The following is a 27791-nucleotide window of genomic DNA, read 5'->3' as shown; positions in this document are numbered from 1 at the left end:
TCTTCTCCACCCATCCACCCAGCTGTCCTTCATCTGTGTCCCCCCCATGTCTTCATGTCCTTCTCGTGTCCCTTTCCATGTCCCTCAGTGCCCCTCTCCGTGTCCCCCAATGTCCCCATGTCTCCAGATGTCCCCTCCCATGTCCCCATGTCTTGCAATGTCCCTCCATGTCCCCCTGTCCTTCTCATGACCCGTCCCATGTCCCTCCATGTCTCCCTCCATGTCCCCATGCATCCAGATGTCCCCAGGTGGCCAGAGATCCTCGCGTCCCCTCCCACGTCCTCCATGCTCCCGCCATGTCCCCATGTCCCACAATGTCCCCCTAAGTCCTTCTCATGTCCCTCAATGTCCCTCCCATGTCCCCCTCCACGTCCCCATGTGTCCAGATGTCCCCAGGTCCCCACATCCTTCTCATGTCCCCTCCCATGTCCCCCGGTGACCCCATGTCCCCTCCCATGTCCCTCAATGTCCCCCTCCATGTCCCCATGTCCCATCCCCATGTCCCCTCCCATGTCCCCCTCCATGTCCCCATGTGTCCCCATGTCCCCTCCCATGTCCCCGTGTCCCCACGTGTCCCCATGTCCCCTCCCATGTCCCCCAGTGTCCCCCTCCATGTCCCCGTGTCCCGTCCCCATGTCCCCTCTCATGTCCCCCTCCATGTCCCCATGTCCCCTCCCATGTCTCTCAATGTCCCACTCCATGTCCCCATTTCCCCCAGTGTCCCCATGTCCCCTCCCATGTCCCTCAATGTCCCCCTGTATGTCCCCATGTCCCGTCCCCATCTCCCATGCCCGTGTCCCCCAGTGTCCCCTTGTCCCCTCTCATGTCCCCCTCCATGTCCCCATGTGTCCCCATGTCCCCTCCCATGTCCTTCATTGTCCCCATGTCCCCTCCCATGTCCCTCAATGTCCCCCTCCATGTCCCCATGTGTCCAGATGTCCCCATGTCCCATCCCCGTGTCCCCCAGTGTCCCCATGTCCCCTCCCATGTCCCTCAATGTCCCCCTCCGTGTCCCCATGTGTCCAGATGTCCCCATGTCCCATCCCCGTGTCCCCCATTGTCCCCATGTCCCCTCCCATGTCCCCCTCCATGTCCCCACGTCCCGTCCCCCTGTCCCCCAGTGTCCCCATGTCCCCCTCCATGTCCCCATGGGTCCAGATGTCCCCGTGTCCCCTCCCATGTCCCTCAGTGTCCCCCTCCATGTCCCCATATCCCCTCCCGTGTCCCTCGATGTCCCCCTCTGTGTCCCCGTGTCCTGTCCCCAGGTCCCCTCCCATGTCCCCCAGTGTCCCCGCACTCACCGAGGTCCCATGGTGGTGGCTGGTGGTGGCAGCGTGACTGGTGTCACTTTATGGCCAGGGCTGGGGACAGCCCCGGGGGGGGTTGGGGGGGTGGGTGACGGGGACAGGGACGCAGGTGGCACCTCCCAGGGCCCCGGGCACTTCCTTCTCTGCCCTCACCGCCACTGGGGGGGACTGGGACAAACTGGGATGGACTGTTGGCTCTTGCTGGGGGGGACACTCGGGGGGGGACTGGGACATGCTGGGGGACACTCCCCCCTGCATTGGCAGGCACTGGGGGGGGGGCACTGGGACAAACTGGGAGGGACTGGTAACACTGGGGGAGGACCGGAATGCACTTGGGGGCATACTGGGGGAGACTGGAGCGGACTGGGGAGACACTGGGGGGGGGGGGGGTGACGTTTGCGGGGAGTGGGACATACTGGGGGGAAAACAGGGACATGGGGGGACACTGGGATGCACTGGGAGAAATGGGGGACACCGGGGGCACACTGGAGGGGACTGGGACAAACTGGGGGAGACTGGGATGTGCTGGGGGCACACTGGAGGGGACTGGGACAAACTGGGGGAGACTGGGATGCACTGGGGGCACAGTGGAGGGGACTGGGACAAACTGGGGGAGACTGGAAGGGACTCTTGGGGGGACTGGGATGTACTGGGGACATGCTGGAGGGGACTGGGACTAATTGGGGGAGACTGGAAGGGACTTGCAGGGGGGCTGGGATGTACTGGGGACACACTGGAGGGGACTGGGACAAACTGGGAGAGACTGGAAGGGACTCTTGGGGGGACGGGGGTGTACTGGGGGCACAGTGGAGGGGACTGGGACAAACTGGGGGAGACTGGCATGTACTGGGGGCACACTGGAGGGGACTGGGACGAACTGGGGGAGACGGGGAGGGACTCTTGGGGGGACTGGGATGTACTGGGGGCACAGCGGAGGGGACTGGGACAAACTGGGGGAGACTGGGATGTACTGGGGACACGCTGGAAGGGACTGGGACAAACTGGGATGCACTGGGGGCACACTGGAGGGGACTGGGACAAACTGGGAGAGACTGGAAGGGACTCGTGGAGGGACTGGGATGTACTGGGGACACAGTGGAGGGGACTGGGACAAACTGGGGGAGACTGGAAGGGACTGGGGGCACACTGGAGGGGGACGGGGACAAAGTGGGAGAGACTGGGAGCAACTGGAGACAGCGGGAAGGGGACACCACCCCCACCCTCCCCGGGCATCCGGGAGCCTCCTCCACTCCCCCCTTTCCCCCTTCCTCATCCTCCAGGGGACCCAGGCGTCCGGGTGTCACCCTCCCCCGGGGTGGGGGGGGGGGACAGACCCAGGTGTCCGGGGGCCCCGTGCCAGGGTTGTGACGGGAATTATTGACTGAAACCGGTCAAGGGGGGGTCAGGAACAGCCTGGGGCGGGAGAGGGCTGGCAGGGGAGCCAGGCGTCCGGGAAACACCCCAAGCCCCCCCCCTCAACCCCCCCCCCCCCCCCCCCAGCCCTACGTGCCCCATAACCACTTTTTCCCACGCTCTCTTTTATTTGCAAAATCGAAGCCAGCGGCGCCTTCTCCCATTTTTTTTTTTTTTTATTTTTTTGGGGGGGGGGGGGGGGGGAGGAACCTCAAATTTAGGTGAGAGGTGGGGAAAAAAAAAAATCCCTTTTTTTTTGGGGGGTGGGGGGGGGTGGGGATGTTTTGGCCCTGATGACCTCAGCGATGAGGCGCGACCGTCCCGTCAGCAGTCTAAAAGGCGGGTTTTCGGCATCACTGGGAGAAAGAGAAAAACGAGAGAAAGAGAAAAACGAGAGAAAGAGAAAAACGAGAGAAAGAGAAAAACGAGAGAAAGAGAAAAACGAGAGAAAGAGAAAAACGAGAGAAAGAGAAAAACGAGAGAAAGAGAAAAACGAGAGAAAGAGAAAAACGAGAGAAAAAAAGAGGGTTAAACCCCCAATTCTTGGGGTGTTTTCCCCCTTCCTTTTTTGGGGTTTTTCCCCCCGTTTTTGAGTCCGTCCCCCCTTCCCTTTTTTGGGGGTTTTCCCCTTTTTTTGGGGGGTCTTTCCCCCTCTTTTTGGGCTCCCTCCCCCTCTTTCTCCGGACGTGATGACGGGGCCCACCAATGAACCCATCGGGGTTCCTCGCAGGCGATTTTGGACCCGGTTTGAGGGGAAAAAAGGACTATTTTGGTTAATACGAAGGACAGCGCCTGTGAGGGCTCCTCTTGTGTGAAATCGGGGGGGGCGGGGGGGGGGGAAACGGTGATTTTGGTTAAGTTTAAGGAACGGGGACAACAGACGAAGAGCTCTTGGTGAGAGCGGGATGAAGACGGCACCTTCCCTTCCATTAAATCGGCGGCAAAAAAAGGTAATTTTGGTTAATCTGAAGGCACGGGCTGATGGAAGATGATCTCACGGATGATGGTGGGACGAAGGACACCACACGTGGGCGCTCTTCCTCGCATGAAACGAGTCAGGGGGGAAAAAAAAAAGGGGGGATTTGGGTCAAAACGGAAAGATGGGGCAAGGCACGGCCATCTCTTGATGACAACGGTGCTGCTTCTCTCTTGGATGAAATCGGTGGGGAAAAGGCAATTTTTGGTTAAAATGAAGAGACGGGCCAACAGGTGGACGTCTCATGAGGATGGGGGGGACGAAGGGCGGCGCCTGCGGGGGCTTCCCCTTGCGTGAAACAGTTGGAAAAAAGACAGTTTTTGGTTAATCTGAAGGGCTGGGCCGCTGGATGAAGATCCCTTGGAGGGCGATGGGATGAAGGACACCGCTCTCCTCGGATTAAAACAGGGGGGAAAAAAAAAAAAAAAAAAGCAATTTTGGTGATTATGAGGGGATGGGATGAATTCTTCACAGTGGTGGCACCAAAGCCACCACCGGGGACACAACAAAGACCGAGGTAGGACACGAAAAGATGAGAAATATCCCCCAAACCGAGACCCGTGTCGTCACCTCCTGGGGACACTCACGTGGGTGAAGTCGGGCGCCCTCCAGGCTTTGGCCGCCGCCACCACGTCCCCCACCAGTTTCCCGTCGGGCCCCCGGAGGTCGTCGCCCGCGTTGCCGTTGTAGTTGCCGCACATCCCGCAGACTTGCTGGCTCAGGTCCCGGGCCACCGTCACCGTCACCTCCCCGGCAGGGCTGAGGCCGATGACGAATTCGGGTTCCTGGGTGATCCAGATGGTGCCCCGGCTCTCCTTGATGGTCAACGCGTTGGAGACCTCCACGGGGAGGGTGGCCGGGACCCCGTTGACCTGGAGAAGGCACCAATAGGGACACACCGTGGGTCTGCTGTGAGGCGCCAGTGAAATCCGTTCCAAAAATTGGGGTGAAAAAGCCAAGAAACGGGTCACTTCTCCCCCACCAACCTTCTGCGCAGCGGTGGAACCCAAAACGGGGTGAAATCCCTCCATTTTAGGTATGGCGTGAAGCGCCCTGGGCGGGGGGGGGGGCTACGTGGGATGGAGAGGGGGAGCGAAATCACCCCGTTTTGGGTGACGTGCTTCTCTTGGATGAAAACGGGGGGGGGAAAAAGAGCAGTTTTGGTCAAAACAAAGGGCGGGGCGAACACGTGGCCATCTCATGGCGGCGGTGGGACGAAGGCCGGCCCGCGTCGGTGCTTCCCTTGCATGACCCCGATGGATTTTGGTGGAAAAGCCAGGGATTTTGGTAACAGTGAAGGGCGGGGGGGGATTTTTTTTTTGGGGGGTGGCAGCGGGGTGGGGACAACCTACCCAGACCTTCTTGTCCCTCTTGATGGTGAGGAAGGCCTTGGGGCTGAAGAGATGAAGGGCCACCACGGTCGGCCGGTCCTGGTTCTCCCCAACGTCAGCCAAGAGCCGGAACCAGGCGGGCCGAAGGTGGTCGCAGAGGGCAACCACCACGTAGATCCCGGCGGCCGTGGTGGTGCCGGTGGCCCCATCGAAGGAGACGAAGCGAGCGGCGGGGGCCAAGGTGCAACGTCCCGGTTGGTCCACGCAACCCCGAACTCCGTCTTTGAGGCCGCAGGCTTGGCCGAAGGGGCAAGCGGCCGGGAGGCAATGCATGCCGCCGGCCGCCCGGCACGTGCAGCTCTGGCTGCAGTCGGGGGAGAGGACGGTCTCGGCGATCTGCGGGACAGGACGAGGCAATTCAAAAGGCTGCGCACGACAGGTCCCATCCCATCCCACCCCACCCCGCCCCCCGCCCTGAAAAAGATGCCAAAAGTTGGGGGGCGGGGGGGGAAGTGCTGGGCGCAATGGGTTTTCCCCCTGGGGGAGGCGTCGGAGGGGAAGAAACGCCGCAGGCAATCGGCATCCGCCTTGGGATGTGCAAGGGCGCAACGTGCCCCTTCCAAGGGTGCAACGTTCCCCTCCAAGGGTGCAACGTTCCCCTTCCAAGGGTGCAAGCACCCATGGGACACGCAGGGGTGCAACACCCCCCTTCCAAGGGTGCAACGTTCCCTTTCCAAGGGTGGAAGAACCCATGGGACACGCAGGGGTGCAATATCCTCCTTCCAAGGGTGCAAACACCCATGGGATACGCAAGGGTGCAATATCCCCCTTCCAAGGGTGCAACCTCCCCTTCCATGGGTGCATCCATGGGACATGCCGGGGTGCAACACCCCCTTTCCAAGGGTGCAAGCATCCATGGGACATTTAGGGGTGCAACACCCCCCTTCCAAGGGTGCAACATTCCCTTTCCAAGGGTGGAAGCACCCATGGGACACGCAGGGGTGCAATATCCTCCTTCCAAGGGTGCAACCTCCCCTTCCAAGGGTGCACCCATGGGACATGCCGGGGTGCAACACCCCCTTTCCAAGGGTGCAACATTCCCCTTCCAAGGGTGCAAGCACCCATGGGACATGCAAGGGTGCAACACCCCCTTTCCAAGGGTGCAACGTCCCCTTCCAAGGGTGCAACATTCCCTTTCCAAGGGTGGAAGTACCCATGGGACATGCAAGGGTGCAATATCCCCCTTCCAAGGGTGCAACATTCCCTTTCCAAGGGTGCAAGCACCCATGGGACATGCAAGGGTGCAATATCCCCCTTCCAAGGGTGCAACCTCCCCTTCCAAGGGTGGAAGCACCCATGGGACACGCAGGGGTGCAACACCCCCCTTCCAAGGGTGCAACCTCCTCTCGCAAGGGTGGAAGCACCCATGGGACACGCAGGGGTGCAATATCCCCCTTCCAAGGGTGCAACCTCCCCTTCCAAGGGTGGAAGCACCCACGGGACACTCAGGGGTGCAACACTCCCCTCGGGAGGGTCCCCGCCTCCCCGGCGGCGCCCACCTCGAAGTAGCGGCCACGGTGCAGGCAGCCGCAGGAGCCGGCGGGGACGCACTCGGCCCCGTTGAAGAGGAAGCCCTCGTCGCAGCGGCAGCCCTCGAAGCACTTGTCGGTGCAGCGGGCGCCGGCGGAGAGGCCGGCGCAAGCGTAGTCGCAGCTGCGGGTGCAGAGCTCGTAGTGGCTGTTGGGAGGGCAGGAGAGGGCTGGGGGCCAAAAAAAAAATTAAAAAAAAAAATAAATCAAAAAAACAGAAGGAACTTTATTCGTTTACTCTTGATTTTCTTTTTTTCCTAGAAAAAAAAAAAAAACCAAAAAACAAACAAACAAACCCCCAAAACGAACCACCCCACCGCGCGTCGCAGAAGCGGTCGCAAGAGTAAATATTGCGCCAAAGGCGGATGCGGCACACGCAGGGCTTCCCCCGGGGCAAAAAAAAAAAAAAAAAAATTCCCATCCTCCACCCCCAGGAATTTTGCTTTTCCCTGGCGAAAAAAAAAAAAAAAACCCTGCGAATCCACCCCAAATTCTGCATCCAACCGCCTTTCCCCCCCGCCCCGGAAAAAAAAGTTTGCACCGCCTCAGGAATTGGAAAAATCTCTGCGTTCCACGTGTTTTCCCCCCATTCCCGGAGGAAATAAAGCGCGCGACCGCTTTGCTTTCCTGCGGGCTTTGAAAAAAAAAAAAAATAAAAAAAAAAATCAGAGCTGCTGCACGTGGCCACCGCGGCCTCGGGAAACGCAACCCCGCCGCCTGTGACCGCTTTCCCCTTGCAGAAACTTGACCCTGCCGCGTGCGACCACGGATTTTCCCTTGAGGAAACGCCATGCGACCGCTTCATCCCTCGCGGAATCGCCGACCCGCCGCATGCAACCGCCCCATCCCTCGCGGAATCGCCGACCCGCCGCATGCAACCACCGCGTTCCTCGCGGAAATGCCAACCCGTCGCATGCAATCACTCCGTCCCTCGCGGAAACGCCGACCCGTCGCATGCAACCGCCGCATCCCTCGCGGAAACGCCGACCCGTCGCTCGCAACCGCCCCATCCCTCGTGGAAACGCCGACCCGTCGCTCGCAACCGCTCCGTCTCTCTTGGAAACGCCAACCCAACACACGCAACCGCTTCATTCCTTGCAGAAACGCCAACCCGTCGCATGCAACCACTTCATCCCTCGCGGAAACGCTGACCTGCCACACGCAATCGCCCCATCCCTTGCGGAAACGCCAACCCGTCGCTCGCAACCGCTCCGTCTCTCATGGAAACACCGACCCGTCGCTCGCAACCGCCCCATCCCTCACAGAAACACTGACCCACCACGTGCAACCGCTCTGTCCCTTGCGGAAATGTCAACCCCGCTCCATGCAACCGCTGCATCCCTTGCAGAAACACCGACCCGTTGCATGCAACCGCTGCATCCCTTGCAGAGACGCCAACCCGCTGCACGCAACTGCTCCGTCTCTCATGGAAACGCCAACCTGCTGCCTGCAACCGCCCCATCCCTCGCGGAAACGCCAACCTGCCGCATGCAACCGCTCCGTCTCTCACGGGAACACCAACCCGTCACATGCAACCGCTTCATCCCTTGCAGAAACACCAACTCGTTGCATGCAACCACTCTGTGCCTCATGGAAACGCCAACCCGTCACATGCAACCACTTCATCCCTCGCGGAAACGCCAACCTGCCACACGCAACCGCCCCATCCCTCGCGGAAACGCCAACCCGTCGCATGCAACCGCTGTCTCTCATGGAAACGCCAACCCGCTGCCTGCAACTGCCGCATCCCTCGCGGAAACGCCGACCCGCCACATGCAATCACTCTGTCCCTCGCGGAAACACTGACCCGCCGCATGCAACCGCTTCACCCCTCACAGAAACACCGACCCGCCGCACGCAATGCCCCGATTGGCAGGTGACTCACGGCACTTGGCAGCTGCCCGCCACTCCTGCAGCTCCCCGCCGGCGGCCTGGCACGCGGCGGCGTAGGCCTGCAAGCTGCGACACAAGGCCGCGGCGTCCTCTCGGCCGCACTGCTCCTGCAGGCAGCCGGCCACGTACTCCTGGGGTGCCACCACCCCATGACACCCGGCGAAGGGGCCCGTCGCCTCCGCCAACACCCCGCAGGGCCCCGGGGTGTCCGAGGAGCAAGCGGGTGGTGGAGAACCATGGGTGCAGGTGGGGGTCAGGGTGCCCCAGGCGTCCCCCAATTCTTGCGGGGTGGTGAGGTCGTTGCTGGCGTCGCCGTTGAAGTCACCGCAGAGGCCCTTGGTGCGGCCGTGGTAGGTGCTGGGGAGGGTGAGCACCGCGTAGTTCTGGCCGTCGTAGAGGAGTTTGGGGCCACCTTGCACCTGCACCACCCGGTGGGCGCCTTCCTGGGTCACCGTCACGGCCCCCTCGGCCAGCGTCAGCGGCAGGAGGTGCTGCTCGCCGTCCACCTGCGGGGGAAAAAAAAAAAAAGAGTGGGGTGATGGGGCATGGGTGCGCCCCAAAGTCACGTTCGCACCCCAAAACAGGGGTTGCCTGTCCTGCTGTGCACCCCAAAGGCAGGTTTGCACCCCAAAGATGGGTTTGCACCTTCCCCTGTGCGCCTCGAAGCCCAGTTGGCACCCCAAAGCAGGGTTGTGCGCCCCGACAGCAGATTTGCCCCCCAAAGCGGGGCTCGCACCACCTGCTGCGCACCCCAGAAAGGGCTTTGCCCCCCAAAATTGGGGTTGCGCCTCCTCCTGTGTGCCCCGAAGTCAAGATTCGCACCCCAAAACAGGGCTCGCACCTTCTGCTGTGGCCCCCGATGTCAGATTTGCCCCCCAAAGCGGGGCTCGCACCACCTGCCGCGCACCCCAGAAAGGGGTTTGCGCCCCACACCAGATTTACCTCTCCTCCTCTGCCCCCCAAAGCCAGGTTTGCACCCCAGAGCAAGCTTCATACCCCTTGCTGCGCCCCCCCCAAGATGGCATTTGCCCACCGGGCTTCACGCCCCAAAGCCCTTTTGGCCCCCTCCCAGAACAGCCCCACTCACCGTCACCTCCCACTGGGCGCCCCTGGCCATGCCGAGGGTGACGCCGTGCACCGTCACCAGCAGCCGGCGGATGGCCGGTGCCTCCTGGTTGTTCTCCTTCTCCACCTCCACCATGAAGGGCACCAGCGGGTCCTCGGGGCCGGCATCCTCGACCGCCGCCAACACGTAGGCGCAGGTGCCGGCGAAACGCAACGGGTGCCCGTCGAAGGTGCTGTAGGAAACCGCCCCCAGCACCTGGCAGCGCCCGCAGTCCCGGGGGTAACAGCCCCGCACCCCGTCCTGCACTTCACACACCTCGGCCGCCCCGCAACCCGCTGGCTGGCACTCCACCGCCCCGTCCCCTTTGCAAACGCAACGCTCGCTGCAACGCGGGCAGGCGAAAAACTCCTCGCCCGCCTGGTAGTAACGCTCCTGGTGCCAGCAGCCGCACTGGGACAAGGGGACGCAGCGGTTGCCGCTCAGCAAGAAGCCCTGGTCGCAGAAGCAGCCTTCGGCGCAAAACTTAGCTTCTTCGCATTCCTCTGCTGCTTCTTGGCCCCGGCACGTGGCCGGGCAGGTCGGACCGCAGAGCTCGTAGTGCTGGTTTGGGGGGCAGATGAGACCTGGGAAGTTGGAGAAAAACAAACACAAAAAAAAAAAAACGATCAGGGGTTTTGTCGGCAGGACCCCAAAATCCTTTGCGCGTGGAAGTCCTGAACCTTGCAAACCAGAGCGCCTTCGTGCGTGCGAGCCCCAAATCCTCCACGCGAACCGCTCTTCGTGGATACGAGCCCCAAAGAACTCATGCGCGCGAGCCCCAAATCCTTCGCACAAACCACTCTTCGTGGATACGAGCCTCAAATCCTCTGCGCAAACCACTCTTCATGGATACGAGCCTTAAATCCTCCGCCCAAACCAGTCTTCATGGATACGAGCCTCGAATCCTCTGTGCAAACCACTCTTCATGGATACGAGCCCCAAAGAGCTCATGCGCGCGAGCCCCAAATCCTCCACGCAAACCACTCTTCATGGATACGAGCCCCAAATCCCCCGCGCGAGCCACTCTCCATGGATACGAGCCCCAGATCCTCTGCGCAAACCAGTCTTTATGGATACGAGCCCCAAATCCTCTGCGCAAAGCCCTCGTCATGCATACAAGCCCCAAAGAACTCACGTGCGCGAGCCCCAAATCCTCCGCGCAAACCACTCTTTGTGGATTCGAGCCCCAAATCCTCTGCGCAAACCACTCTTCATGTATGTGAGCCCCAAATCCTCCGCACAAAGCCCTCGTCATGCATACGAGCCCGAAAGAGCTCATGTGTGCGAGCCCCAAATCCTCCGCACAAACCACTCTTCGTGGATACAAGCCCCAAAGAACTCATGCGCGTGAGTCCCAAATCCTCCGCCCAAACAAGGCCGCCTCCGTGCGTGCGAGCTCAACCACCTTCTTGCGTGCAAGCCCCCAAAACCTTGGTTCAAACGAAAAAAAAAAAAAAAAAAAAAAAAAAAAAAAAAAAGAGATCTCCGTGCGTGTGAGCCCCAAACCCTTCGTACGACCCAGAAAACCTTCGCGCGTGGGACCGAAGCCCTTCGTGCCAACGAAAAAGCCCTCGGGCAGGCAAACCCCCCACCACCTGCTTACGCGCAACCCCCGGGAGATGTCCCGGCCCCACGTACTGCAGAAGGCGATGGTGCGCCAGGGCTTGATGCGGATGCCCTCGCTCTGGCAGGCGGTGACGTAGGCACTCAGGGAGCGGCAGACGGTTTCCTGGTGCCCCTCGTAGAGGCAGGTATCAAAGAGGCAATCGTCGAAGTAGGGGGCCGGGTCGATGGCGCTGTGGCAGGCGGCGAAGGGTCCTCGCTTCTTCACCAGGAGCCCGCAGTGTTTGTCGCCCCGGTAGGCGCGTTTCTCCGCTTCGGTGCAAACTTTGCAACCCTCGGTGCAACCGGCCCCACAACCGGGGACGTCGGCCACCTTCCAGGAGTCGGCAAATTGGATTGCGTCGGCAACCTGCTGCCCGTCAGGCAAGGCGAAGTCGTCCTGGGGGTCGCCGTCAGCGTTGCCGCAGAGGCCGCAGACGGCCCCCGAGTAGGTGTTGGGGAGGATGACCCTGGCATAGCTGTACCAGTCGAAGGTGACGATGACCTCAAAGTCGGTCTTGATGAAGCCGTGGACGCCCTTGAGAAAGACGCGGACCTTGTCGCCGTGGTCGAAGGGCAGATCCACCAAGATGCCGTTGACCTGGAAGGACACGGTGAGGTGCATGACGCCACGCGACGGCTGCAAAGCCCTCCAAGGCACCGTGCAACAAGCTCGCAACTCGACCGTATGCCATACGACCTTGCAATCCACCCAGACGCCACGCAATGAGTTTTCAACCCAGCAGGACGCCATGCGATGACCTTCCAACCCAACCAAGTGCCATGCGACGACCTTGAAGCCCACCCAGATGTCAGGCGATGCCCTTGCAACTCAACCGGCACCTCATTCATCCCCTACCTTGAGCTTCTGGGGGTGCGCCTGGCTGAGGCTGAGGGTCATGTTGTAGACGTTCAAGGTGACCTCCTTGGTGTAGGAGACCACGCGGCTGCCCCGGTTGTTGTTCTCCACGGTGACGTTGAAGGGGACAAGGGTGGGGTCGTCAGAGCAGAGGGCAGCCAACTGGTAGATGCAGGTGCCCATGAAATCATAGCGGCGCCCGTCGAAGGTGGTGTAATGGGGGTCGCCGGTGGCCACGCAGATGGAGCGGCTCTTGGCCACGCACCGCCGCACCCCCTTCACCATGGCGCACGTCTCGCCCAGCTTGCAACCGCCTTCCTTGCACACCACCATGCCCAGATCCGGGTGACACCTGCACTGAGATTGGCAGGTCTCATCTGCCCAAAACTCCTCGCCGGGGCGGTAGTGGCGACCGTTGTGGGTGCAGCCGCAGCTGGCCACCGCCACGCACTGGCCACCGCTGAGGACGTAGCCCTCGTTGCAGGCGCAGGTCTCCACGCAGGGCTGGGTGCAAGTGGTGGGCGCATCCTGGTCGGTGCATGTGGCCGGGCAGGCGTTGCCACAGGCTTCGTAGTGGCTGTTTTCGGGGCAGGGTAACGCTGTGGGGGGTAAGGGGGGAGGAAACGGGGCAGTTAGAAGAAGGGGGAGGACGCGGCGTCACGTGGGTATTGCAGAGAGTTCACGCGGCGAGCGGTTCGCATGCAACGTCCCAGGGACGGATCTTGCATTGTGTGAATGCGTTGAGCGTCTGGCGCGCAATGTCCCGGGGATGGGATTTGAACCCCATGAAGGCACCGAGCGCGCATTGCACGCAACGCCCTGGGACGAACCTCGCGCCGCGCGAAGGCACCGCGAGCTTTGCGCGCGACGTCCCGAGGCTGCCTCTTGCACCCCGCGAACGCGCTGAGGGCGTTGCGTGCAACATCTCAGGGATGGGTCTTGCCCCCTGTTCGTGAATCAAGGGCTTGGGCACGCAGCGTCCCGAGGGCGGACCTTGCAGGGTGTGAACGCGTCGAGCACGTGGCATGCAACGGCCGGGGGACGGGATATTGCACCCTCCGAGCGCACCGAGCGCTTTTGCGCGCAACGTCCCCGGGATTGGACGCTACTCCCTGCAAATTCCCTTATTATTTTGCAGGCAATGCCCCGGAGCTGGATATTGCCCCCCCTGCAAATAAACACCGAGCGCTTTGCACCCATCATTCCCATGCATAGATATCCCCCCCACCTTCTTTGCGAAAACCGCCCCGCCACGCAGACCGAGGGGGAAACCCGTTGCTTACGGCAGCCCGACGGCGTCCTCCAGTCGTGCACGATGGCTCCCTCCCTCTTGCAGGTAGAGGCGTACGACTCCAGCACCTGGCAGAGGATTTTCTTCGCCCCGTTGTTAATGCAAACGTCATAGAGGCAGTTGCGGTAGAAATCCTGGGGCTTGACGACGTCGTGGCAAGCCTTGAAAGGCCCCTGGAAGGTTTTTTTGATGAGACCGCAGTACTGGTTGCCCCCGTACAGCTCCTTTTTCTCCTCCTCGCACACCGGGCAGTTGCCTTCGCAATAATCCCAGCAAAAGGGATCGTCGTCTTCGGGGACTTTCCAGCTTTCGGCCCAGGCCACCACGGCGGCGAGGTCGTTGCCGCTCTGGGGGATGTCGTCCTCGGGCTTGAGGTTGAAGTTGCCGCAGAGGCCGCAGGTGTGTTTGTAGTAGCTGCTGGGGAGGTCGATGAGCAGATGCCAGGTCCAGTCGTACGTCACCCGCAGCCCAAAATCCGTCTCCAACACGGCGCTGAGCCCGCTCTGGAAGACCCGCACCTTGCCGTCCTCCAGGCTCACCGGGAGCAGCGTCACCACCCCGTTGACCTGTGGGTGGGGAGGACCAGATGTCAGGAGGACGCGCGCGCACCCAGGTAGGCGCGGTACGCGGTGCGCAATAGCGGCTGGGACAACGCTACAACATACTGACACCCAAAAAAAAAAAAGTCCTCCGGTTTCGTGACGTCACTTTGCTTTTGCCTCACCCCCCCTCATGCGCGCCGGCTGCCACCGCAAACCTCCCGTGGGGTTGTGTCCCCCATCTCCGCCCCACTTTGAGGTTTCTTGGAGTTACCAATCATAGCCCCTCTTTGGTGGTTTGGGCTTCCCCCCAAGGGGCAGAAAACAACCTTGGGTTGCCCCACGCAAGGTGGCGTGTTCCCAGTGTATCCCGGCATTTCAAAACTCCACCTTCCGGTTTGATTGATTGAGCCAAAAATACCGGTGGCCCTGATGGAGCAGGAAGAGGTGTCAAACGTGACAGAGGAGATGGGTGAAAAAAGGAGGTGGGGAAAGGCCAATTTTCTTTCCATTTTGGGACAACTCACCCTGACTTTGCCTAGTTCCCGTCGGTGGATGGAAATATGTTGGCCGTAGACCTTGATGTTGGCCAAGCTGACGTAGGAGACGGATTTCACCCCGCCCCGGATGTCGTTCTTGCCCTCCACCTTGAAGGGCACCAGTTTGGCGTCATTCCCGCAGGATTCGGCCATGGTGTAGGTGCAGGTGCCTTGGAAGTCGAAATCGAGCCCATCGAAGGTGTGGTAGTGGGGGTCCCCCCAACCCCAGCAGGTGGCAACCAGGGACGGGACGCACTTGGCTTGGCCATCCTTCAACTTGCACCTCTCCTTGGGCCGGCACTGAAGGGCTTTGCAGGGGTCTGGAAGGAGGAGAAACCATGGGAGAAACCATGGGAGAAACCATGGGAGAAACCATGGGAGACGTCCTGCTGAGGGGCACATCCCACGTCACCATGCAAACCAAGCGTCTTCACCAGCGCTGAGGTCCCACCAAGCGCTCTCTGCTCCCCCTTGGGCTTTGGCATGAGACCGGCAGCTCCGCGATGTCCATCAGAGCACAACAAATCCGTAGCCAAACCCCAATATTTTCCCCGTTTCAATTGTCTTTTTCCTCCCCCCACCATCGCTTGGAAAAGTGTCGAGGTTGGCCTCGTCGTTACCCAAGATCGTCCCCGTCCTTTGAAAAGGTGCCGCCGTGGTTAAAAGAGGCCATCGGGGAGGACGCAAAGGCGAGGGGGGGCTTTTCTGAAGCCATTCGCTCCTTCCAAAAATCCTCCCCACCTCATCCCTGACCCTCTTAGGGTTGGAGACGGGACACGCGGGGCTCCGTCTCTCCTTGCCGGAGGGTTCGCACCTCATCCCGCCACCTCTAAATTAAACAGGAGCTGCTCTGGCTCCAAGATCCCTCTGGTTTTGGTTTTTTTTTTTTTTTTTTGTTTTGTTTTTGTTTTTTTTCCCCCTCAAGCGATCTCTTTTTTTTTTTTTTTCCTTACTTCGATTGACGCAGCCCAAGACCCCATCCCGGATTTCGCAGGTTTCGTCGTCGGTGCAGCTGTGGCTGCTGCAAGTCAAGCCCTCGCCGGGGACGCACGTGCAACGCCGCCGGCAATTCTCCTTCAGGACCGACTCGCGGGGCTGCAGGGGGAGAGGTCGCAAAGGTTTTCCACATAAATGCGGAAAAATACGTAGAAGAGGTGGGAGGGGGGGGAAAAAAAACCCAGAAAAACCACCCCACACATTGAGGTCTACTGGAGAGAATAAGCAGCTTTGCGAAATTGCTTGAGGAATTTATGGCTTTTGCTGACCAAAAAAAACAACAAAAAGGCAAAAAAAAAAACCCCCACCCCCATCGCTTTGCCCTCTTCCACCTTTTTCTGATGGGAAAAATATGTTATTACTCAGCGCGTTCAGCCGGAGAAAGCTTTGTTTACTCTCCGGGCATCCACGTCTGTGCCAGCACCTTTATGCCGAGCAATACAAGAGACGGAAACGCCCCAATTCTCTTCATCCGAAACCACAAAAAAAAAAAAATATATCACTTGGCAGATGGGAAATTTAGAAATTTTTTTATTTTTTTTTCCCCCCCCCTGCAAAGTGCTTTCGGCCACGCGCAGGTCGCCTTTGGAGCGACACGCTGCAACGCAGGCAGGAGGAAAATGTTAAAAAAAAAAAAAACCAAAAAACCAAACCACCCCAAACTCAAGAGATTCCTACCTTGTAACGTTCCCCGTTCGCAAAGCAACCACATCTGTCCTCGGGGACGCAGGCGTTCCCATCAAAGATGAACCCTTTATCGCAATCGCAGCCTTCGACGCAGGTTTTGGGGCATTTGGAGGCATCTACGAGCTCCGCGCAGCTCTTGACGCAGAGGTTGGTGCAGAGGGAGTAGCTGCTGTTGGCCGGGCAGCGGAGGGCTGGAAGGAGAAGGGTGATAATCCCGAGATTATCCAAAGGACAAATCCAGGCCGGGCGGAGAATGGTTGGGGAGCAGCCCGCGGGAGGTGGACTCGGGGATTGTTGGGGGATGAGAAGCTCAACAAGAGCCCAGGAAGCCACCGGCAACTCGGGCTGCGTCCCCAGCGGGGTGAGGGAGGGGATTTGGCCCCTCTGCTCTGCTATGGGGAGACCCCCACCTCCCCCCCCCCGCGGCGCCGCCTCCAGCTCTGGGGACATCAGAAGGACGTGGATGTGTTGGAGCGGGGCCAGAGGAGGCCACGGAGATGCTGGGAGGGCTGGAGACCCTCTGCCGTGGGGACAGGCTGAGACAGCTGGGGGGGTTCAGCCTGGAGAAGAGAAGGCTCCGGGGAGACCTTGGAGCCCCTTCCAGTCCCTCAAGTGGCTCCAGGAGAGACGGGGAGGGACTCCGGATCAGGGAATGGAGCGATACGTTGAGGGGAAACGGTTTTAAACTGGAAGAGGGGAGGATTTAGACGAGACGCAAGGAAGAAATTCTGTGGTGAGCCCCTGGCCCAGGTTGCCCAGAGAAGCTGTGTTTGCCCCATCCCTGGAGGCGGTTCAAGGTCAGGTTGGACGGGGCTTGGAGCAACCTGGGCTGGCCGGAGGTGTCCCTGCCCAGGGCAAGGGGGGGCGGAACTAGATGGTCTTCAAGGTCCCTTCCAACTCTGACGGTTCTATGAAGATGGAACGACGGGCGAGCGAGCGGTGCCAGCCCAGCGTTGCACCCCAAGGAGATGGCGGAGCCCGAAAGCTGACGACAACACAACCCGGTGGTGCGTGGTGTTGGCGACAGGCGAGAAAAGCCAACGCAAGCACCAACCAGGTGAATTTTTCTTGGTGTCGGCTTTTCCCATCCGCCCCCGGGCCCAATGGAAGTTCACCCCGTTGGCACTCGCGTCGGCTTTTCGTGTTTGCACCCCGTACCAGTAAAAATGGACCCGGTTGGCACTTGCGTTGGCTTCTCCTGCTTGCCCAAAACAGGGGTGACAACGCACCCAGGTGACGCCTGTGTTGACTTTCCGCATTTATCCCCAACGCCAATGAAAATTCACCCCCTTGTGCTGGGCTTTACCCAGGTGCCATCATTTTCATGCCACTGTTGTCCACCCCGTTGGCTCCCAACCCCACAGGCACCATTTGCGTCAATGCCACGCCATCGAGAGGGGTCAGCACCGACACCCAGCCCCAGCGTCCCTTAGAAATAAATCTTAAATCCTTCAACTAATCCCGACGGGATGTGACTTCCCGGCCACGGAGGATCTTTCCCACCCCGCGACCCCCCACTTACGGCAGAAGGAAGGTCTTCTCCAAGCCTCGATGATGACACCGGCATCTTGGCAAGCAGTGGCGTAGCTCTGGATGCTCTGGCAGAGCACATGGGTGTCCCCTTCAGCGAGGCAAAGGTCATGGAGGCAGGCTTGGAAATACAAGGTCGGGTCAATGAGGTGGTGGCAGGAGCCAAAGGGGCCCTCTGGGACCATGAGGATGCCACAATAGTTGGGTTTCTGGAGGACTGCCGCCTTCTCCTCCGTGCAGACGGGGCAGATGTCCCTGGAGCAGTCATCACTGCAAGACACTTCAGACGTTTTCCAGGCAGAGCCAAAGACCACCACGTTGGGGGCCTTTTGGCCACCGGGGAGGAGGAAATCATCGTTGCGTTGCCCATTGTAGTTGCCACAGAGCCCACAAAGGTGGCCCTGGTAGCTCTGCGGGACTGTGACCGTCACGTGGTGAAGGAGGTCATAGTGTATGATGAGGCCGAAGTCAGTCTGAAGCAGGACACCCATCCCGTGTTGGTGTACCTGGACCCGTCCCTCACTCAGGATGGCCGGGAGGTGGTGGGATATGGAGTCCACCTGGGATGGGGAGAGAGAGATCCTCCAGTGAGCCTCAAGGACACTACAAGGAGGCGGCTCTGGAAGTAGGAACAAAAAAAACCCAAAACATCGTGGGAAACCACCTTCCAACCAACTTTTTAATGAATTTGTGGCTCCCACGTTGAAACTGGAAGGGGATGTGGGGACGAGCACAGCTTTGCCTTGGTGATAGGGGTGAGGTCTCCCCTCCATCAAGGCAAAACGATTCTGGGGCTCCCACGTTCACACCCAAGAAGTGGTGGACAACAAAACTTGGCCTTACGGGCTTCCCTCTCCCCTTGCGTCAAGGTCAGCATCAGCCCGTAGACTTTGACGCCAGCGTTTGCGCCCTAAAAGAGGTGGACCCCAAAACATGGGCCTATCGCGACCGCGTCCCTCTTGCCTCATGGCAAAGTCAACATGAGCTTTGTCACCAGCGGGTTTGTGCCCAGAAAGAGGTGGGCCACAAAATACCGCCTTACCATGACACCTCCTCTCTTGCCTCGTGTCAAGGTCAACGTGAGGCCGTAGACTTCAACAGACAATTCTTGGATGCCGGAGACCTTCCTCTTCTGCCGGGCTTCCTTCTCGATTTTCACAGCAAACGGTTTGACGTCGTCGCCGCTGCAGGTCTCGGTGAGGGCGTAAGAGCAGGTGCCCGAGAAGTTGAAAGCCATCCCATCGAAGGAGATATAGTTGCGGTCACCGGTGGCCACGCAAGTCCCCAGGGCGGCGGATGAGCATTGGAAGACGCCGTCGATGACTTTGCCTTTGCTGTCTCCAGGGCAAGAAACTTCTTGGCAGTCCACAGTGCCGCCGGCCTGGCACTGACACTTCTCCTGCTTGCTGGGCAAGAAGGTCTCCTCCGCCTTGTAGTAGAAGTCCTGGTGGAGGCATCCGCACCGGGACATGGGGACGCACTCGTCGCCGCTGAGCGCAAAGCCGTTGTTGCAGACGCAGCCCTCCCTGCACCGCTCCGAGCATTTCCCCGGGGCGTAGATGCTGCTGCAGGCCTGGCTGCAGCCCCAGGAGCAGATCTCGTAGTGGCTGTTGGCGGGACACGAAATACCTGCCACGAGACCGGGAGATTCGTCAGGAGCGAGGAAATTAGAGGCCGCATCCTGCAATTTTCCCCATCATTAGGGACGCCTTTCTGCCCGCTGACGAGGTTCACCGGATGTAGATTATTTTTACCCAATTACTTCCTGGCTAAGCCTCATCTCTCGCTCACCGTGGACATGACGAGGGACAAGGCGTCCACGAAGGTCATTTCAACCCTTTTGAGGTGGAGGTTTTAGGCCCCTAAAAATCACCTCGTTTTCCCCATTGTCCTGGAGGAAACGAGGATGTTCCCTTGAGCAACAGGATTGCTCCCGCATTGGGTCCCCAGTCACCTTCCAGGGCGGGTCCCTCTCCCCTAATTTCACTATTTTTGGTGATTCTCATGCGTTTCGCCCTCTAAGTGATCCAGGCAATTAGCCCTCGCTCTCGTTTTAGCCAATGCAAAGAAATTGGTGCTTATTGGGGCTAAATGATTCGCCCCGTCGCAGCCAGATGAGACGTCTTGTTCCCTGGAAGGGTTTTTTTCCCCCGTGGCATCGGCTGTAAAACAGATGATGAGACCAACCTAGACTTTGGGTGGAGATAAAGCACCACCAAGCGAGATGATTCCCACCTCTGCTTTGTCCCCACGTGGGTTTGGCCCAGGCTTGGGGTTCCCTTGGATGCTCGTGACCCCTCAAGGAAGCAAAAAAACCCCGCCCCCTTCCTCCAGTCAACCCAACTTACTGCAGAAATCGTCCGTCCTCCATCTCCCGATGGTCACGCCGGCAGCCTGGCAGGCAGCGGCGTAGCGGGAGATGATGGGACACATCACATCTTCCTGGTCCGGGAAGAGGCAATAATCATGCACGCAGTTTTGGAAGTATTTGCTGGCGTCCACATGAGCGTGGCAAGCTCCAAAGGGTCCGTCCGCTTGTCGGATGATGCCGCAACCCATCTCAGAGAGCTCCTGGTGCCGCAGAGCTGCTGTCATGGCGGGGCATTCCACCTGCGACTGCTCCGCGCAACCCACGATGTCGGTCACCTTCCAGCTGTGCCCAAAGGCGTCTGGGTTTGATGTCACTCGGCCGTTCTTCATCATCATCTCATCGCCCGCGTTCCCGTCGTAGTTCCCGCAGAGGCCGCACAGGGTGTTTGCGTAAGTGCTGGGCACAGACACGGTGACTTGGCTTTGCCAGTCATAGGTGACAGTGAGGCCAAAGTCTGTCTCCACCACCGCTTCCTGCCCGCCTCTGTAGACGGAGATCTTCCTGTCTCTGTGGTGGTACGGCAGGTTGACCAACTGGCCGTTGATCTGGGGACAAAAGCAAAAATAATTAAATAATAATTGTGTAGCCAGCAGTAACAGCAAATCCTGTTTTCACGCCACATGCGGTCGAGGTTCTACCTCAAACCAGGACATGCCCCAAATACAGATGGCCACCAGCTTTGAGGTGAGCCGTGCCTGAGGCTCCGTGGCCGAGCTCCCTCTTCAGGTGGAGATCCTTATATTTAGGCAATTAAAGCTCATCTTAATTGATTCATGCGGGGCAAATAGACCTGGTAGCTCTGGATCTCAGCGGCGTGGTCGGAGAAGAATATTCAGAATTGCCCAATATAGGAAAAAAAAATAAAATAAAGGAATGAGGGTGGAGGAGAAGAAATGGGACAAGGAGGTTGGGGTGAGGAGGAGAAAGTGAAGAACGTGGAGATTTGATAAAGAAACGTGTGCTAAAACTCACCGTGATTTTGCTGGGGTGTTTCTGGCTGATCACAATGTTTTTGCCGTAGACTTTGACCATCACGAGAGCGATGGAGGACAGAGGTCTCTCATCCTGGTGGCCATTCTGCACCAGCACCTGGAAGTCCACCAGACCTCGGCTCTTCTCGCACAACCCCGCCATCTGGTAGATGCATGTGCCCTGGAAGATGAACCTCCTGCCGTCAAAGCTCTCGTAGTGGGTGGCACCGACGGCTGCGCAGGTCCCATAGCTCTTGGGATAGCAATCCTGGATGCCCTCCTCCACCCGGCACTCTTCTTCAGCCCGGCAGCTTGCCCGTCGACATAGGGCCCGCCGGGATTCCTCATCGCAGACGCAGCGTTTGGTGCAGGTGCTGTCACCCCAAAACTCCTCCCGGAGGCCGTGGAGGCGGCCCTCGAAGACGCAGCCGCACTCAGCCTGGGGGATGCACTCGTTGGCGTCGAAGACGAAGCCCTCCTGGCACGCGCAGGTCTCCACGCAGGCCGAGGTAGGGCAGTCAGCGGGCACCGCGGGGGTGTTGCAGGTGGTGGGGCAGGTGGTGCCACACACGGTGTAATTGCTGTTCTTCGGGCAGGAGAGAGCTGTCGAAGGGAGGGGACACCGCGGTCACGGTGGGGACGGGACACCGCGGTCACGGTGGGGACGGGACACCGCGGTCACGGTGGGGACGGGACACCGCGGTCACGGTGGGGACTTGGACTTTCTGGAGTTGCTACACAGACTTTCTGCATGGACTTTCCCGACCTTCTACATAGATTTTTCTGGAATTTCCGTGGACTTCCTGGACTTTTGGGCCTTTCTGCAATACCTTTTTCCACCCCGTGCTTGGGACCCACAGAGCTTTCAGACCCAGCTTTGTGCGCCCCGATTCAAAGCGACACGGGCCCCACCTCACTCGGGAGATCAAGAAACATCCCCATTGATGCAACTTCTCTTTTGTGCCCGTTTTCCCCGCTCGTTTCCATCCCGTCGCCCCTTAATGACGCCCGCCTTAATGGAGGTCACAGCCCCCTGCCCACCCAGGGGGGAGGATTTTCTGCCAAGCAGGAGTTACTCACGACAATTTGCCAGCGTCCTCCAGTCAGAGACGGCGATTCCCTCCTCCTGGCAGTCATCTGCGTAGGCTTTGAGGGCTTGGCACAGCATGACGTGGAGCCCATCGTTCACGCAGAGGTCATAGACGCAGTTTTTCAGGTAGACGTCGGGGTTGATGGTGGCGTGACAGCGCTCGAAGGGCCCCGGGTGTCGGGTAATCAACCCGCACGACTCCTCCCCCTTGTACTTCATCCCCTCGTCCCTTCGGCAGCGTCCGCAGTCCCCGCTGCAGCTGTCCCAGCAACGACGGCTCTCGTTGGCCACCTTCCAGCTCAGGCCCAGCTCCACGGCGCCCTGCGCCAGGTTGCCCTCAGGCATGAGGGAATCGTCCTGGGGGTCGCCGTTGCCATTGCCGCACATCCCGCACACTTTGCCGGAGAGCGTACCGGGGAGTTTCACCACCACGTGGTCATCCCAGTCGTAGAGGACCTTCAGCTTGAAGTCAGTTTGAATCAGCACGGACTTGCCCTTCTGCTGCAGGCGGAGTTTCCCTTGGGCGAGGGAGATGGGGAGGCGGGAGCGATGGTTGTTCACCTGGAGGAGGAAAAAAAAAAAACCACCAAAAAAACCCAACCATGAAAAACAACCAAACGACATCAAACATGAGGCAAAAAAATAGACTTTTTTGAGCTTTGAGGTGTCTTCTTACAAGAGATGACCGTGTAGCAGCATCACCAACTCATGCACGGCTAATCATAGAATCATTTAAGTTCGAAAAGACCCTTAAGATCATAATTAAACACATTATTTAATGAAATACTGCAATATTGCTTTGGATTCGATAATTATTTTTCTTGCTTACCCTCACAATCCCATTCTCAGACCTGGCCACCACAATGGTAATGTCATAGACGCGGACGGTCACGGCGCCAACATAGGAGACTTCTGGGTTGCCCCTGTCTTCGTTTTTGGTCTCGACGCTGAAGATGGGCAGGGTGGGATCCGGATCGCAGGTTTTGGTCAAGGTGTAGCTGCACGTGCCCATGAAATCGAAGGCTTTCCCGTCAAAGGTTTGGTAGTGGGGATCGCCGGTGGCCCAGCAGGTCAAGACAGTGTCTTCGATGCACGTGGGTTGCCCGTCCACCACCTCGCATTTCTCCTTGCAAGACAGATCTCCGCAGGAAGGCAGAGAAGAAGCTGCAGAAAAAGGGGGGAAAAATAAAAACCCAACCCATGGAAGGCAACGAAAGGTGAAACCAGCCACGGAGAAGATCCGGCCGTTGGCAAGACGCAACCATGCCTTGACCCTACTTACTTGTGGCACAAAGACCAGCGAAACCGTAACCAAAGTAACTGGAGAAGCCAAAGATGAGGAGCCCAAAGGGTGCCCTCTCGTGCTCGGCGCTCTGGATTTCTTCCGGGTTGCTCATAGTGACGGCAGCCCAGGAGAAGTCTGTGCCGGGAATCGCTTGCCAGGCCATGGTCTTCTCCGTCTTCCGGTTGAGGGTGGTGGCGTTGGCGTCCGCGTTACGGGCAACGAGGACCATGTGGTTCACGTAACCGTGCAGGCCGATGACCCGGTAGGACGTGCAGTAGGTGGAGACGGGTGGGATGTTGAGTAGGAAGGGGTCTTGCTTAACCGAGCCGGGTGCACCGGTGAAGAAGAAAACCACCTGAATCGCAGCCGGAGAAGTCACGTAAAGAGGCGAATTTGGCCTAATCTCGACCTTGTGGACTTCCCCGGCCTTGACGTGCTCGGTGGTAGAGGAATCGCCCCTCTTGTAGGTGATGGGGGCTTTCTCGGCCGCCACGATGTAGGCGAAGTCGCTTTCCGTCTGCAAGGGGTTGGGGGGGACGACGTAGGTTTTGCCCCAGGCAGCGACGGGCAGAAGCTGCTCAACGACGTAGTCGCAGCCCATGCGGACCTTGGTGCAGGTGTGTCCGCTGAGGACGGCGACGGGGTTGTCCGCCTTGATCTTGGTGCCGGATAAATCGTCGGTGCTTTGCAGCTGGAAGCTGTGGTAGGGGTTCAAGAAGATGCGGAGAACGGACCCCGGGGAATAATTCTTCCCTCTGTAATAAAACTTGCCCTTGACTTTGATGGAAACGGTGGTCGAAGTCTTGCCGGCTGTCACAACAAACTCCTTCAAGCCTTCCGTCTTCTTATCCTCCGGCGTCACCACGTAATATTCGTTGCCCAACTTCTCGACGGGCAAAACGGTGGTGGCCCCTATGGTGTAACTCTTGTAGTTGACGGAGACGACGGAGATCTCCTCGGTGGCCTCAATCAAGATGGCCTTATTCAAAACCTGGGTGCCCACGAGCTCCGCGTTGCCCGGGACGCGGAGGGAAACGGTCTCGTCTTTCCCAAGGGTGAAGCCTTGGGTGAAGGTGTCACCGCTCATCGTCACCGTCACCTTGGTGGCGTTGGTGTAAGCCATGAAGAGGAGCTGGATGTCAGCGTAGGTGGCTCCATTGTCGTTCTGCAGGAAGACGGTGAAGAATTCCTTGCCACGGAAAGTCGCGGTGGAAAGACCTGGAAAAAGCAGGGAAAAAGAGGGGGTTTTTTGTGGGTTTTTTTTTTTTGGTTTGGCATTTTTTTTTTTTTTGACAATTACAGTCGAAATTTCTGCCAAAAAAAACCCCCTAAAAAATAGCCCAAATCAAGACATAAAACTGTTGGTTTTTTTTTTTTTTTTTTTTTGGAGGGGGCCAGAAACTTGCAATAGGAAGTTCTGGGGGGGGGGGGGGGGGGGGGGGGGGGGGAACACCAACCCAAAACAACGCAAGAAATTCGGGTTTTGGGGAAAGAAACTGACATAGAACGTTCTGAAAAAAATAAAAATAAAAAATATGATAAAAAATTATCAATTCCCCCCCCCCCACCTCCTCCCACTGCAGAAATGCAGGGTAGAGAAAGTTCCGAAAAAAAACAAGGAAGGACGTTTTGCAGCGGAAATTGCAACGGAAGGTCGTGAAAAAACGAGAAATTAGGGGATAAGGGGTGGTTTTTGGTGTTGTTTTCTTGCCGCAACATAAGAAAGTCTCGAAAAATAAAAATGGGGAATAAAAGCTTTTTGTTGCAGGAACTGCAATAAAAACTGGGATTTGGGCTTTTTTTTCGTTTGTGGTTCCCCCCCCCCCTCCCTTTTTTCTTAAAGAACGTCATAAATGGGTTTTATTGCAGAAATCGTAATGAAAAAAGCCCAGAAAGCAAAAAAAAAAAAAAATCAGGAATAAGGGCATTTGGCAGGAGAAACCTGCAGAAAGTTCTGAGGGGATAAAAAAAAAGGGGAGGAAAAGGGTTTGTTTTTTTTTTTTTGGCTGCAGAAATTGCAGTAAAAAGTCCCGGAAAAAAAAAAATCCATTGGAAAGAAATATTTTTTTTTTTTTCCTGCAGAAACTTGCAGTAAAAAAGTCTTTAAAAAAAAATAAAATAAATCAGCGTTAAGGCTTGTTTTGCTGAGGGAAAGAAAAAGAAGGGTCTTTCGCTGGAAAAATTACGGGGGATTCGGGCTTTTTTCCCGACAGGAATATGGGTATTAAGAGGTTTTCGGTGAACGCGAAACAGGTTTTAGGTGCTTTTCGATGAAAAATTCCTAGGGGTGGGGGGTGGAAGCGCTTTCTTTAAAAAAACTACCAAATAAAACCAATTAAAAAAAGAAAAGGTAATAAGGATTTTTAAAAAAAAATAATTTTTTTTTTTTTAATTAAAGAAAAACCAAACACGGGTTTGTGACTGTTTCCTTAAAAAAAATTAAATTAAGGTGGTTTTTTTTGTCCTTAAGATATACAGGTAATAAGGGTTTTTTGTTTTTTTTTTTTTTTTTGGTTTTTTTTCCAATAAAGACAGGAATTAAAGATATTGGGATTTGTTTTTCCGGGGGGGGGGGGGGGGGGGGGGGGGGAACCCCAAATGCCACAAACCAAACCCAGAAACTGGGACTTTTTAAGGCGATTAAAAAAAAATAGGAGGGACTAAGGGCTTTTTTTTTTTCCCTGGAAAAAAAAAAAAAAACAACAACAAACAAAAACCAACCCCAAAACAAGGTAAAAAGAGTTTTTTGGTTTTTTTTTTTTGGTCTTACTAAGGTAAAAAAACCCCACAAACTGAAGAGGTAAAACGGGCTCTTTAATAATGTTAATAACAAAAACGATACAAAATAATAAATAATAATAATAAAAATAACAATAATAATAACAACAATAATAATAATAAATATTCCCCCAAACTCAGGGAATAACGGCATTTTGTGAAGCCAAATGACCACCAAAAAGGGAAAGACGGCTTTTTTTTGGGGGTGGGGGAGGAAAAAAAAATAAAAATAAAAAGGGAAATTAGGGCTTCTGCTGGAAAACAAACAATCAAAAAACCCCAATAATAATAATAATAAAAAAAAACCAAATAAAAAAAAAAACAAACAAACAAAGCGGGGAGATAAGGGGCTGTTTGCTAAAAAAAAAAAAACAAACCAGAAAAAACCCCCCAAACCCCCAAAACACGCAAAACCACCACCAAAAAACAGGTGATAAGGTTTTTTTTTTTAACAAAAAGAAAAAAAAAAACAAACGGGTAAAAAGGGCTTTTTTTTTTTTTTTGGTAAAACCAGGAAGGGTGGGGGTTTTTATTTTGTTTGGTTTGGTTTTTTTTTTTAATTTTCCTTTAAAAAATCAGGGCACTTTGGGGGAAAATGGGGACTAATGAGGTTTGGCGGGAAATAAAAAGGGGTGATAAAGGCTCTTTTTTTTCCCCGAAAGGAAAAAAAAAAAAAAAAAAAGAGGTTTTTTTTCGGAAAGAAAAGTAGCTCATAAGGGTTGGGGTTTTTTTTTTTTTTTTTCGGCTGAAAAAGAGCGGGGGGGGTTGTGAAAAAATAGGATTTTGTTTTTTTTTTTTTTTTCCCCTAAAAGGAAGGCGATAAGGGCTTTTTCCTGCAAGAAATTGTGATAATGGATTTTTTTTTTAGATTTTTTTTTTTCCCCCAGATTAAAAAAAGAAGGTAATGACGACTTTTTGGTGAAAAAGAAATCAAGACCTTTTTTTACGGGGGGGGGGGGGGAACCCCAAACCAGGTAAATACAGCATCTTTTTTTTTTTTTTCCCCTTAAAATAAAAACCAATAAAAGGGATTTTTTCCCTCAAAAAGGAGAGGCAATAAGGGGTTTGTTTTGGTTTTTTTTTTCCTCCTCTAAAACAAAGCCCCAGTTTAAAAAGGCGCTTCCCCCCCCGCCCCGGGAAAAAAAAATACGCCAAACGGGTAAAAAGAATGATTTTTTTTGCACACACACCCCCCCAAAAAAAAACCCAAAAATACCGCAAATAAACAGGGGAAGAAGTGCTTTTTTTTCTTTGGGAAAAAAAAAAAAGCAGGCGATAAGGATTTTTTTGATGAAAAATAAGCGAATCGGGGGATGAGAGATTTATTTTTTTTTGGGGGGGGGGAAGGGCAAAGAGGTAATAAAATATTTTTGCGCGGGGGAAAAAATAGGGGACGAGGGAAGTTTTTAGGAAAAAAAAAACAAACCAACAACAACAAAACAACCCCCAAACCCAAACAAACAGGGAATAAGGACTTTTGGTGTGGAAACCCGCAGGAAAAAGCCCGAAAATAATGCCAATATTTGGGAAATCAAGTGGTGTTTTTTTTTTTTGGGGGGGGGGGGGGAATGGGGTTGGGGTGTCACTCACCACAGAAAAGAGCCAACCAGGCTGGGAACCGCCACGTCCTGCCCATCGC

The 27791-nt window shown here is 56.5% G+C and overlaps 1 protein-coding gene across 1 annotated transcript; it reads right to left on the bottom strand.

Moving 5' to 3' along the window:
* Positions 1 to 2980: 2980 nt before the first annotated feature.
* Positions 2981 to 27791, bottom strand: LOC128901577 (IgGFc-binding protein-like). Its single transcript, XM_054183658.1, has 20 exons — positions 27743 to 27791; positions 23372 to 24592; positions 22919 to 23253; positions 22080 to 22650; positions 21001 to 21602; positions 20006 to 20573; positions 18700 to 19286; positions 17650 to 18217; positions 16119 to 16318; positions 15398 to 15539; positions 14433 to 14764; positions 13359 to 13932; positions 12076 to 12674; positions 11253 to 11817; positions 9597 to 10198; positions 8502 to 9015; positions 6587 to 6786; positions 5049 to 5423; positions 4284 to 4568; positions 2981 to 3076 (listed from the first exon to the last, which is right to left on the bottom strand). Exons 1-20 carry the CDS (start codon positions 27786 to 27788, stop codon positions 3074 to 3076), a joined length of 8889 nt encoding a protein of 2962 aa, XP_054039633.1. The 5' UTR covers positions 27789 to 27791; the 3' UTR covers positions 2981 to 3073.

Source organism: Rissa tridactyla, chromosome 26 (genome assembly GCF_028500815.1).
Source record: "Rissa tridactyla isolate bRisTri1 chromosome 26, bRisTri1.patW.cur.20221130, whole genome shotgun sequence".
Lineage (NCBI taxonomy): Eukaryota > Metazoa > Chordata > Aves > Charadriiformes > Laridae > Rissa > Rissa tridactyla.
The sequence above is the reverse complement of the archived record's forward strand: the minus strand, read 5'-3'. Positions and strand labels throughout refer to the sequence as shown.

What these genes read in the sequence shown, in the direction of transcription:
- LOC128901577 (XM_054183658.1), bottom strand. Translation starts at nt 27,788, where the DNA reads ATGGGCAGGACGTGGCGGTTCCCAGCCTGGTTGGCTCTTTTCTGTG. An exon ending in AACACCCCAGCAAAATCACG is followed by an intron (nt 20,574 to 21,000) that starts GTGAGTTTTAGC and finishes TTTTGTCCCCAG; the next exon opens with ATCAACGGCCAGTTGGTCAA. An exon ending in GAGGACGCCGTCGGGCTGCC is followed by an intron (nt 12,675 to 13,358) that starts GTAAGCAACGGG and finishes TACCCCCCACAG; the next exon opens with CGTTACCCTGCCCCGAAAAC.